General features: G+C 26.5%; 3 protein-coding genes across 4 annotated transcripts; 1 reads left to right on the top strand and 2 right to left on the bottom strand.

Moving 5' to 3' along the window:
- Positions 1–180: 180 nt before the first annotated feature.
- Positions 181–4,370, top strand: LOC107065875 (uncharacterized). Of its 2 annotated transcripts, none has more exons than XM_015319933.2 (11): positions 181–321; positions 1,206–1,438; positions 1,513–1,710; positions 1,809–1,991; positions 2,087–2,415; positions 2,509–2,931; positions 3,005–3,242; positions 3,325–3,465; positions 3,560–3,679; positions 3,766–3,921; positions 4,007–4,370. In XM_015319933.2, exons 2-11 carry the CDS (start codon positions 1,217–1,219, stop codon positions 4,244–4,246), a joined length of 2,250 nt encoding a protein of 749 aa, XP_015175419.1. In that variant the 5' UTR covers positions 181–321; positions 1,206–1,216; the 3' UTR covers positions 4,247–4,370. The 2 variants fall into 2 exon arrangements, with proteins under 2 accessions (XP_015175419.1, XP_089034198.1); XM_089178072.1 differs by lacking the exon at positions 181–321 and adding an exon at positions 341–918.
- An 883-nt stretch (positions 4,371–5,253) lies between these two features.
- On the bottom strand, positions 5,254–9,396 carry LOC107065874 (myotubularin-related protein 10-B). The gene is made up of 10 exons (XM_015319932.2): positions 9,094–9,396; positions 8,588–8,782; positions 8,348–8,503; positions 7,555–7,679; positions 7,329–7,481; positions 6,951–7,255; positions 6,687–6,833; positions 6,391–6,563; positions 6,138–6,308; positions 5,254–5,872 (listed from the first exon to the last, which is right to left on the bottom strand). Exons 1-10 carry the CDS (start codon positions 9,163–9,165, stop codon positions 5,402–5,404), a joined length of 1,968 nt encoding a protein of 655 aa, XP_015175418.1. The 5' UTR covers positions 9,166–9,396; the 3' UTR covers positions 5,254–5,401.
- Positions 9,397–9,609: 213 nt separating this feature from the next.
- On the bottom strand, positions 9,610–13,688 carry Xpc (DNA repair protein complementing XP-C cells homolog). Its single transcript, XM_015319931.2, is given in 7 exon segments — positions 9,610–10,459; positions 10,540–10,708; positions 10,790–11,054; positions 11,137–11,342; positions 11,424–12,436; positions 12,439–12,678; positions 12,681–13,688. Coding segments are annotated over 7 exon segments (2,781 nt in total). The 5' UTR covers positions 13,210–13,688; the 3' UTR covers positions 9,610–10,100.
- Between the last annotated feature and the right edge of the window lie 195 nt (positions 13,689–13,883).

Raw genomic sequence — 13,883 nt, 5'->3', positions numbered from 1 at the left:
CAATCGTCGCGTTATAGAAACTCGCCTTAAGTCGTTTCAGTTTCTTACGACAATATGGCGGTAATGCTTGCTATGGTCAGTGTAGAAGGCATTTGACTTAGTATCGTCGAATTTCCAGGTTCATAGTTATTGCAGGACGTTCCGCAATAAGAAAAATTCATTAGAATATTACATAAGTGTTTAAAAATAATATTAGAATTTCAATATGGATCTTCGTAACACCCTGACCACCATGAAGAAGATATAAATGGTGTTGGCATTAAAAACTCTACGTTGTTGTGTTCGCTACCAATCGTTTGGAACGAGAAACGAAAATTTCAAGTCAGTGCTGGCAACTTTTTACTTCATTTTCTGTCCATTAACAAGAAATTCATGCAACAAATTTTGTTTTGTAGTCCGTTATAATATTGTTAGGGTTATTGGGTCTTACCAGTTACTTATAAATGTGCGCAATGCGGTACGATTGTTTGATCGTATGTCGAACAAGTCCATAAACGATTCAAAGTCTTGTTCATTAATAAATGAATAATCATTAATAATATCATGATAACGAAAAATGACACGGGATATTTTATAATGTATTTTTATTATTCTTTAATATCGTTCGTCGTTCATAATTGTAGTAGTAAAAAAAATGTTACTTTATTTCAACAATATTTATCGGACTTTTATAAAATTAAGATTGTAGATAGATAATCATTTTCTAAGAATTTATAAGATATTCCATATGTGTAGTACAATAAACTACACGTTACTAATAATTTTTTTAAAATATATTTATATTTCTTACATTCCAATGAAGATAAATCTATCTGATTCATATGTACTTGATTACAATTTTCAAACATGTGCTTTAATAATACATTTCATAAAATTTCAAAGATATAAGAAATGAAATATTTGCAGAATATGTATAATGTAAGGATAGATTGAGATACTTGCAGTTTTTGCTTAACCCCTTGAGTGCTATAATAACATATATAATATGTTTATTAATATAAATGCAAAGAATGAGATTTGTATAATTTTTTTGAAGTCTTTCACCACCAAAATTATGTTTGAAAGAAACTTTCCTTTTTTTTTATTTAATTTAAGAGAATAATTTGTATTCATTGTATTCAAGTATTCAAAGGGTTAAAAGAATTGATATTATTTCATTGATTTGATTTTGATATTAACAAACCAATGTAATTAATCTTTTTCAGTTACAAGAAAGATGACTGCTGATTATGAAAGGGATATTTCTCATTGCTTAGTCTGCGATTATAAAGTTGGTACTTCTTCCAGAAGCAGTATACGTATATTTAATGAAACTTCTGTTACTGCTTTTCAAAAGCCTCTTCTCGATACTATTACTACAGTTTTAGAAGTTAATCTTAATGAACAAACAGCACATTCATTGGTTGTATGTAAAAAATGTTATAAATTATTTAATGAGGTAAATATTTGAATTTCTCTCTATTTATGAGTTTGAATACAATTATATTACAATTATTAATTGTATGCTTTCAGGTTGTTGAATTAGAACATAAATTATTACAGATAAAGCAAGATTTAAGTAGTAATTATCAAAAAACAATTAATAAAATAACTGACTTAACGAAACATGATGAGGAATATAATAATGATCATGATTATATAAATAATCTAGAAAATCAAGCTATGGAAATTGAATTAAAGGATGAAGAAGAAATTTCTGATTCATTAAATGTATATATATATTATTTTCTACTCTAAGAATATTTTATATATTCAAATAATTATTCGAACGATCACAATATATATATTAACAAATGATTTGTTTTTAGTGCAAAGAAAATGAGAAAGAATTTGAAGTAGTCGAAGAGATGTTGGAAGAAAATAATGAAATAGAAGAATCTGAAAATGTATTTGTTAATGTAGAAGCCATACTTGATGCGAACAATGAACCAGAAAAGAAAAGTTCCAAAAAATCTAAATCTAATGTTAAAGAAGAAACTGTTCAAGAACAGGTAATTTATATCATATACTCGTAGATGCAAATTTTCTCTTTCGTAAATAATAATAATTATCGTCTAATAATAAATATATGAAATAATATTTTCAGATAGTCATGAGAGAAGGAGCTTTTTATGTTTGTTTAATATGTTTTGGTCAGCAAGAAAAAGTAATAGCTGATTCAAAAACTATTATAAAACATATGAAAGAAATTCATGAAACACGTTTATATATTTGCGATGTATGTGGTGATGACTTTAGAAAAAGAAATCAATTATCCCTTCACCTGGATGAACACGTTGCAACGGAGGAAGGTGATTTTCAATGTGAAGTATGCAACAGAATCTTTAATAATTTACGATTATTTAGAATCCATAAGAGAATTCATTATCCACAAGTAAAATCATGGCCTTGTGATACCTGTGGTAAAAGATACAGGTATGTTATAATCATTTGAAACAATTTGATAATACTTCTATTCCTTTTATAATGTAATGAATCAAAATAAATATCAAAATATGTGATTTATAGCTCCAGAAATCTTTTGGAAGAGCATATTAATACGCATACTGGAATACGTCCACATATTTGTGAAATTTGTGGCAAAGATTTTGCATCAAAGTATACGTACAAAGCTCACATTAAAACACATGAGGTAAGACCTCGACCATATGGGTGCTCGCAATGTAATAAAACATTTTTGAGCCAACAAAATTTGAATCAACATGAAAGAACTCATAATGGCGTTAAAGATCATGTTTGTCATCAATGTGGTAAGGCATTTGGTTCGCCACATAACTTAGAAGTACATAATGTTGTTCATACCGGATATAAGCCATATATATGCAGAATATGTGGGAAGGCATTTGCTAGGAAAGCAGAAATAAGAGATCATGAACGAACTCATACAGGAGAGAAACCTTATCAATGTGAATTTTGTGGAGCTACTTTTAGGTAAAAATATTTTATATTTTATATATATATATATATATAAAATGAAAAAATCTAAATAGAAAATATTTTTTAGTCAAAGATCCAATTTGCAATCTCATAAACGTGCTACGCATTACAATGACAAAAGATACAAATGCAGCGAATGCGATAAAGGATTTAAGAGAAGAAGACTTCTTGATTATCACATAAAAGCAGCTCATACAGGTGAAAGACCATATAAATGTAATATATGCTCAGCAACTTTTGTTTATCCTGAACATTTTAAAAAACATATGCGCATTCATACTGGCGAAAAACCATATTTATGTGAAGTACGTTATTATTGATTTTATTATTATTATTATTGTTATTATATATATATTATTTTTAAATAAATTAATATTGTTTTTTTAGGTATGTGGAAAAGCATTCAATAGTAGAGATAATAGGAACGCACATAGATTCATACATAGTGACAAAAAGCCTTATGAATGTTTACATTGCGGTGCAGGCTTTATGAGAAAGCCTTTATTGTATACTCATATGCAAACTCAGGTTAGTAATCTAATTATTTATTAATGCAGAAAAATGAAATATTGTTAAATTTATATTTTTAACATTTATAACTTAATATATTATTATATAACAGGGACACTTAAACGATACAATTGTTGTTAATCAACCACGTTTAACCACGGAAGATGAGCAAGTAATAACAATTCCAGAAAATAATGCAGAATTGTTAATGGACGACTGTACAAACAATCAGGTAATTATTTATTGCCTATTTTTATACTTATTTGTTTATTTTATATGTCATATAATTATTAATAAATAATTTGTAATAATATTTAGATTGAAGAGACTGCGTTGTATGTTACTGATTTAAAAGACCACGTTATCATACAACAAGATGATAATCAAATATATAATGAAGAAGGTGTTTTAAATATACCTGTAGAAGAGAATGTTGTAGGAGAAGAAGTTGATCAAATAACGGTAGATGAACAGGTAATATTATATTATGTTACAATAATGCATACATATAATATATTTTATGAAATTAATTTGATATGTCTGTTTCTTTTTTTAATAGATGGATTTCACTGAAAGAGATACTATAGTAGAATGTCAGAACGATGAAACAAATCAAGTTGAAGAAGTATACACTTACAACGACAGTGAAGAAGGAGAAACAGCTGTTCCCCATCCTGCAGAATATAAAGAAATTGTGGAAGAAGAAAAACATTCTGCTGTAAGATTGGTTCAAATTAAATTTCCATCGTCGGTATCCGAAGAAGGTAGACGTTGGCTGAGCTTAGTACAAAATACATAAAAATATTTATTTAATTATTGCTTAGCATTATAATTAATTGATCAGCATTAAATATGTACTTCTAGGTTTATATTGAATCCGTGCATAATTGATGTACTTTTATCAAATAAAAGAATATCTCTTATTTTATACTTAAATATAATAATAATAATAATAATAATAATAATAATAATAATAATATATAGGTAATCTTATAAACATGATCTACTTCTCTAATAATCTATTGTAATAATATATTTATAGAAATGTGTTTAATTAAACACTATTTCAATTAGATTGTAAGTGCATGGAATGTGTTATTTGTTCAGTCATTGATGATTTTGTAACACTGAGTAACTATTATATAAATGATAAAAAAATACACAATATAAGTTAAAATACTTTTTTAACATATTCAAATTATCTTACTTTGTGAACTTATGAAAAAAAAAATATATTTTAAATATTTGTTTTTTTTTTTACATACGGCTCTATATTCTTTGGTCGTATATTTTGTAGTAATGTGATGTAATGTAGTAATAAAAAAAAAAAGATACTAAATTTTTACCAAATAAAATAAGTCGTTTAATTAGAATGAAATATTTTCTGACATAAAGTTTTAAAAAGTTTGTCATTTTTTGATAATGATAACGTTTATTCTACGTTAGATATTATTTGATATAAAATAGAGATTATTTACCGCAAATATGACTTCCATTTATTTTGGATTCCAATAGAAAATTTCTTTTAATATTATTGTTTCGTAAATATATATTTCCGAATGTTATAATAGTTACGAATAACTATTATTCTTCAAAGAAGAAAAATTTAAGAAAAAATAAAACAAAAAGGATATAAATTAATAAATGTTTAATATATTATGTTTCATTGAAAAATTTTGATTTTTATATTAATAACAAATAAATTTGATACTCTGTTATGATCGTTCCAATAAAAAAAAGCTACAAAATGTTGTTGTTATTATTATTATGTACACATAAAAATTATAATTAATATTTTCAAGACACTTATTTCTAAATCTTTATAATATATTTAATAACATATCTTTTTTTAACAAGACACTGTACAATTGACTATAAAAGGTACGGTATAAATCTGTAAAACTAATTTATACCTAAGTTAAGGTATATATGTATATATATACATTAAAAACAGTCAATCAGGTACAGTTATCAGGGATTGAGCATCCAATAAACTTTCAGTTGCAAGTATTGTACTATTTATGATAGGGGTACTAACGGTATTCCCAGAACTTTTACTACTAAATGGATAAAAGCTATCGATATTCATTTGAAGTAAATAACTACTTAATTTATCAATTGGCGATTCACAACTCCTATCTAATTTTAATCTTAATTGATTTATATCATTTTGAAGTAATCTAGTATAAAGATCTATGTGACTTCTACCACCATTGTGAATAACAAGCGGGGGTATCCAACGGAAATAACATTGGCTCCAAAGTTCTAAATTCGAGATACAGTACAATGGTTTAACGGTCATCCTTTCCGTTAATGTTTTTTCATAAGCGTTAAATAAAGGATTAGAGAATAATAAGATATCTTGATCATTAAATTGTTCTCTCCAATCCCAAACACTACGTAATATAAGCGGTGTATTTGGATCCTAAAAGTATACGTCATTAAAATATTATTACACATATTCAATTTCAATAATAATCTAAGTTGGTAATTTAATATACTGATTTGCTAAACTACAACTCTAATTATATTATTAGTTATAGTGGGTGTCCTATAACTTGGTGGTACAAACAAGCAAGGTATGATTTTACATGAAAAACTTAATTGAAAATATAGAATACAATTTGTTTATATAAGTTTGTACCGCCATTTGCAAAACACCCTGTATATTTTAAATATTAAATTATTACCGTAGCTGCCGTCATACGATCTTTTTCACAATTAAAAATGAAAGTGTCAAATATAGATACGTGAGCTGCATCCCATAAAGTTGTCAAATATGTTTCAGTAAATTCAAATTCTGCTGGGAATTGTTGACAAAGTTGCCAAACGCAGTCAAGAAAAAGTAGAAATAATGGAGACTATAAATATCAAAAAAATTCAATTAGATTAAAAAGTAATTGTAGATTACAATGAATGTATGCTAAATAAATATTTTTATACTTTTTCAGTGTTTGGTTTCATCATATGTCCTAAACGATCACAAAAGGGATGTCCACTGGCGACCCATTCTTTTTGTATCAGAGATTGAAATCCAACGATCGTTTGAAAATATGGATCAAACAATAATTGTATTAAACTTGACACAACGCAACATAAATCTCTAGCTTCTCCTTCTAAAAATATATATAATAATATTTTACTTCTTAACACAAATAAAATGACATTGTTTTGCTAATGAAACTTATGATAAATGCAAATAGCAAGCAAGTGATATTGATCTTTTATTTCATATATACCTTGTAAAACTACCGAAAATCCTGACTTAAGACTTTTACAAGCTACAATTGTTTTTTCTAGACAGTATGATACATACTTAAGCCATTTTGTACTTTCCAATAACGAATAGAAATTATTATCTTGTATCCAAAGTTGTCTAATATTTTCTGAAAGTAAGTAAATATCAATTATGAATATTGTTCAATTAAAGTCATATTTCTTAAAAAAAAAAAAAAAAAAAAAAACATAAAAAATTGTATTGCGAATAATACAGTAATGCTAACCTGGAGAACACAAACTGGAAAATTTGGAGAAACTTACAGCTATTGATTTAACACTAATATCTTTACTTAGATCGATTAAAAGGGGTGGCATTTTACAAGGATGACTTTTCCTAACATTTTCTAACATAATGTTTTCCTGTATCCTTTCGTTAATTGTTGGTAATAATTCAGGCATTTTAACTAATGCTGCACCATGTTGATTAGACCATGCCCAAACTGGTAATCGATTGCCTTGAAAACATTTTGCAGCGTCTGTTAGCTGACTATTTGTTAAAGATGCTGGTACGATGATATATTGTGGTAAACTGCATAAACAATTTATACTCTTAATAACATATATTTGAATTTGAAATAATTATTTAATTAATATTAACCAACCTGGAACACAACTGATATTTTTTATTAACTGTTGATAATCTCCATCCTTTACTTGCTTTCTCGCTAATTAATATACGTTCAAATTCATTCTGCCAATCGGATATATTACTAAATAATCTTACACCTTTATCAAGACTACTATAATATGGTTCACTAAAATATAAATATAATATTTATTATATAAATTATGTAAAAATAAAAGTTGACGATACAAAGTAATACTAACGTGTAATCGTATGCAAACAACAAATGATGTCTACTAGGAAATGCATGATGTAATAAGGCATTTAAAATATTTTTTCCATCACCGAGAGGTGAAAATTTAAACGAAAATGACCATGTTCTCAAATTCTGAAAGAAACCATAAATATTTCTAATGTATTATATTTAATAATATAAAAAATATTTGTATCAAAGCAGTCTATAGTTTATTAATTTGTTATTATTATAAAATTTAATTTTTATTTATATCAAAATGTTTTCTTTTAGATAAATTTTCGATATACCGGTCATATATGTTTTACTTGAAAATTTCATGTGTCACACATGAGGAAATTATCTATTTGGAAATATCTAAATTAAAGTTATTTCAGTTAGATATCTCTGTTTGTTATAAAGACAGTAGAAGGCTACATAATTGCTTTAAAATGATATAGACTAACGAAGAATAAAAATAGATAAGAACTGTTAATTGCCATGACTTTTAACAATATTCTAACGTAGAGTACTAATTGAAATAAATATGGCCGGTATGTTCAAGTTCTTTTCAACATATTGAATACCAAAACTTGCATTGCTTGTTTACAATAAAACAAATACTAAACCTCTAAATAAATATTTAACAAAATCACTTTTAATCTGATTTGTTTACAAATTTTTGTCTTATGTTTTATTAGAAATGAAATAAATGTAACATGTGTGTATCACATGCTTACTTAGAATAAAAATTGTATCTTGCAATAATGTTCAATGGATTAACTTTCTAAAGATATTGTATTAAAAAAAAAAAAAAAGTTTACCTTACAAGTAATAAATATCGCTTTTACTTTGGACGGTACTATACTTCCTGGAAGAAGTTTTTTCTTTTTATCACCAGCTATTAAGTAAATTTCGTCGATATTTGTCAAGCATGTATCTGTATACCCATACAAATGATTTTGTTGATGATAATTATCCTATAAATGAAAAAATTGTTTATACATACAAAATATAATATATATTAAAACTTAATAAACGAAATAATATATAATAAAGATTACCTCTCCATTAGGATCATCGGTTGTAATAAAAGAGAGCTTAAAATTAGTAATAGAAAGTACGCCGGAAGTTCCTTGTTTTAAATCACCAACTGGTGAAAACATTAAAACATTTTGTGCTTTAGCAACAAGAGCTTCTCCTCGTAAAAGTTTTAAATTATTTTCAATCAATGAATTACGCTGACTAGATTCTATTTGCTACATGGATAGAAAATTAATGATATTACTCATCATATTAAATAAGTATAATTAATGTGCAATAACTTTAAATAACTTTTTAAAATTCATCTATTTTTAAATTACATATTGTAGATGATCAAAATTAAAAAGCAAACATACAAATCTATATTGGTATGAAGACAAATATAATTTTTTATCTATGACAGATTTTATAATTAAAAAATGTATACACATACATAAATATTGCTTAATTATATAAATTAAATGATAATTTTTCATAGAATTTTTTTCTATTGCATAAGTAAAAAAACAAATGAAAAATATAATACCTGCATTTCAAGTTCTTCAAATCCCACATAACTTACAAAATTGTTACAACTTTTACTTTCCATGATTGACATTTAAAAATGATGTCGATTTAGAAAAGGAAGGTCAGTTTTGGAAACACGAATTTCTAAGTGTTCCTATTAATCCTTTATCTCATTCTTCTCAATTTTAATAACGTTCCATTGTATATATTTCATGTGTTTGTTTATTGTGAATCACAATTATGAATTTCGATTTTATATGCAAGAAACAACATGAGACAACACAAACATAATGTATATATCATAATATATGCTAAGTTTCTAAAGTTTTATAGCATAGATCACATATATTTTAGATAAATCATTGATAAAATAATATTTGTTTAGTACGTGTTACCACTAGATGGCAGAATTGTCGACTGTTGACAAAAAATTCCACCAGAGGGAAACATTTTTTTTAACATTTTCAAATATGTATCTACGTGTTTTTAAAATCAAAATGTAAACAGGTATTATTTATGAATGAAACAAATCATACATACCTAATTATGTATACTCTTTATAATATATTGCTTACATTTGTTGATTACAATATTTTAAAAATGTTCTTCTTAATATAAATCGTATGTACGTAATGGTATTTTAAAAAATATTGCTGCATAGTAGAATTCTGATGAACTTGCTGATGAACAATCCTTTATATATGGTTTATTTACATTTTAGTTTTAACTAGTGTATAATATAATATGAAATAGAAAATTCTTTTTATAATGAGATATTGTAATACTATAAAGAATCACGTTTGATATATTGAATATATTATTTTACAAATAAGTATATCAATATTATTCATTTATGCTTGTATAAAAATATAAATACGAAATTTCTTATATTGTATACAATTCTTTAACAAACAAGAAAATGTAAAAAAAAAGAAGAAATAATATAATCAAAGAAAATTTGAAAATATTTTCACGGCACAATTATTAATAATAAACAATCTGTTTATCATAATTACGAAAATAATCTTACGTAGTTTTTTGACGTTTCACATCGGTTGTTTTTTGTTTTGTACGTTTAGTCGAGTTCGTTGTCGTAGTCTTTTCTTTATGAAATTCATATTTTTCAGCTAATTTTTCTTTAATGCGCATACCGTCAATCAATCTTTTCCAGTTACCATAAATTCTTTTGAAACGTTTTTCACGAGCACGTTTCTTTGCTTCTATTTGTTCTGATTCCCATGCTTCTCTTAAAGTATCCTCATATTCTGTACAAACAACGAAACCTTCGAACGCTGGTAAAGCTCCCATAGTTCCAAATTTAAAACCGATAACTGCAGGTGCACAATCAATATTCAATTTTCGTGCAATTCGATTTAATCCTGGAACTGTATACAAATTTATTTATTACTTTAATCTTACGATTATTTATATAATATATTATTTTAATAATGATAATGTCACTTACGATCAATGTATACAGTTCCTTTTGGAAGCATAGATTTTTGAAACAAATCTACATTTCCATATTCATTTCTAGGAACAATTCCGTCTTTAGCTTCTGGTGGAACGTACTCAGTAGTCTGCCATTCGCCAAATAATTCTAACATTCTATCTGCTAATTTTGCTCCTGAAAGCTGTGTATACATAATTATTATATTTAGTCAGCTCACACATTTTGTTTTAATTTATAATATGTTTATCTTTAATTAATATACCTTGTCATATTTTGGAAGAGCTTTAACAACTTTATAAGCTTCTTGATTAGGCTTAACAACTCGTGCTTTTCTCAACCATGTTTCTCTAGAAGAAAGTACATATACACAATGACGAGAATAGATTGCTTCGCCGTTTGGTAAATAACCTAATGGCACGCAATCTGAAGGATATAATGCTTCATATTTAAGTAAATGTCTAATAAGTACGTAATGTGGATGATTTTTACATTCGCCAATTGTCTTAGGTAAAGGTTGTTCTAATTCCCTGTAATAGAAAATAAAATAATTGATTTAATTTTTATATTAAGTATATAATATTAATATATTTCAAATAAAAATATACATACTTTTGTTCTAATAATTTATCCTCTGCTTCTGATATAGCTGACTTTTTCTCTTTCCAAGGATGCAATGTATCTTTGAACCAATTTTCATCAATACGTTGTTTACGTGTAACGGTAAGCCAATGAGGACAATAACGTCTTGTAACATCTCTCAACGTTCCATCCATGTTCCAAGCGATAACATATAATACTGGTTTGGAAGCTGCTTTCTTAATGAAAATAATTGATCATTATTAATTTTATAATATTCATTGTAAAGTATAGGGGTGTATATTTATATATTTACTTACATATAACTCATTCACGCAGTGTACTTTTTCATCCATTATATTTACACTAATCCAATTTTCTTCTGATTCCACATATACCTCCAACCAGAAATTTTTATTATTCTTTGTATTGTTAATATCATCATTTGCTTCATCATCTGAAGACAATAATTTATTTTCTTTTTTTATAGATGATTTTCTTACGTTGTTTTTAGGTTTAGAAATAGACCGCTTTTTTGGAGGAGCAAATTCTTTTTCAGAGTCATATTCTTCGGATGAACTTTCATCCATTTCTTCAAAAGAATCTTCTTCTACAACTTTGCTCTTTTGTTTACTTCTTGTCGAACGTGTAGTAGTAACTTTTTCTTTCTTTGTCGATTTAGAATCTACAGGATTATCCTCATTTGATAGTTTTATTTGTTTTCGAGATCTTAATTGTCTGGATATAGTATTGCTTATTGTTTTATCAGAATTCTCTGATTTTTCTGTTTCATTTTGTTTAGTATTAGATTTTTTTGTCTGTTCCACATTACTTTTATTATTTGTAGTTTCGTTAGAAGTACTTGTACTCGTTTTATTCTTAATACTTTTACTTCGTGTTGTTCTTTCGCTAAGAATTTCAGCTGCCCTTTTCTTTGCTTCCAATTGAGCATTTTTTCTGGCAGTTTCGCTATTCTCTGGGATTATTTTTTTTTCTGGAGATGTATTTTTTTCTGTCTTCTTACCTCTCTTCGTTTTAGTATTTTTTTCTGTCTTAATTGTCTTTTCCTTTTTAATAGGTTTATCAGAATTCTTGTTATCTGTGTCTTTCTTTTCTTTTGGTTTAGAAGTAAACAATTGACTCCGTTGTAATTTTAACGGTGGTGGATGAAAAGATATAATCAAACGACAATTTAATCCTATTGCTCTGAGCATTGCTATACATAAGAATACTAATTCTTTATAATTAAATACTTCTTTCTCCTTTAATCTTTTCAACAACATATCTTTTGTTATACATTCCTCTTTTTCTTCTTTCTCCTTGAATACAAATTTTTTTTAAACCATGTGACAAATTTTTCTATATATTTCAAATCAGACCTCTTTTTAGGTAAATTTTCAGTTGGAATAAGGGACAACGATGCAGACATTATTTCTGTATCATTGATTACTTTATTCACATGGAATCCATGTGCAAACCAACAAAGTATTCCTACTTTGTGTATCAATACTTGATTAGCCCTTAACCTCTGATTGATTCGATTTTCAATAATTGTATTTAAATCTGGACCATTCCTCTTTTTTTAAATATTACAGCAGTACCAGGTAACGTTATTTTTACTCCTTCTTTTGGAGTAGTATAATTATCAGAACCAGCTGCATCATTTAATTTTTCATCTTCGCTGTTATCTTCATTACCATCCAACTCAAACGTTTTACCTTCTCCTTCAAACAAAAGTTCATTCACGTGTTGGGATAGATGATTTTTCTCATCCTCAGAACATATAACTTTTGTTTTCTTTTGCTTTGTTGATGAATCAATGGTAGTCTCATTTTTGTCAGAATTTTGTTCACTTTGTGTACAAATCGCTTGAGTATTTTCCAAATTTTTTAATACTTGGCTAAATATTTCAACAGAATTGTTATCATTGACGTTGCTAAATTCATCGCTATCGTCGGAATTTTCACAATTGCCGGCTTTGCGTAATGTTACGTTAGTCTTTTTCCCTTTGTTATGGAAAAAATTTGAATCCAAATCAATTTCATTCGGAGATACAAAAAACTCACTTTCACTTTCCGAACTATTATCGTCTGTTTGATTACTCATTTTGGGTAAAGTAAATTATAAATATCAACATATCATCTTACTCGAGTACGAAAAATGTGACGCAAAAAAGTATACAAACAACACATGAATTTTCGACTGTGATTCTAGACGAGCGTACACAATGATCTTTCTAACTATAATTATTCACAGAAGATAAAGTAATCTAGAAACAATACAATTATGATTATATACATGTATTAAGTATACTTTTTATTTTTATCTTATAAACATAGGTTATTAAACTCTTATATAAGTACAAACAAAGTTATTAAATTATATTAATGAATAAAATTTAAATTAGACGCCATTTCTTTGCTTTGATACACTTGACGTTCATTGGTCGATTATACTATACAGTGTCAGCGCCATCTATGTTGAATTTTGCGCGAAATTTGAAAGTTTAAATCTATTTTATTGGAAAGTCAATAATCAAAATGGACAACAAATAAATAATTAATTATCAAGATAGACAAAAAATTTGATTTATATATTTCTAATAGCATAAAGAAATGGAATTGCTTTGTAAAAGACCGTTTAATAAAACAGATATTAATTTGTTAAAAGATATTATCAATTTCTTATACATTGTAGAATAAAAAGTAATGTCGGTCTAATAAAGTTTATGAAAGTCAATGGAAACATTATTGGAAATAATGACATATAAAATCGATAAT

This window comes from Polistes dominula, unplaced genomic scaffold, assembly GCF_049000335.1.
Source record: "Polistes dominula isolate Pdom_NZ unplaced genomic scaffold, Pdom_raw_medaka contig_77, whole genome shotgun sequence".
NCBI classification, from domain to species: Eukaryota; Metazoa; Arthropoda; class Insecta; order Hymenoptera; family Vespidae; genus Polistes; species Polistes dominula.
Note: the sequence above shows the minus strand (reverse complement) of the source record. Positions and strands in the feature narration are given on the sequence as shown.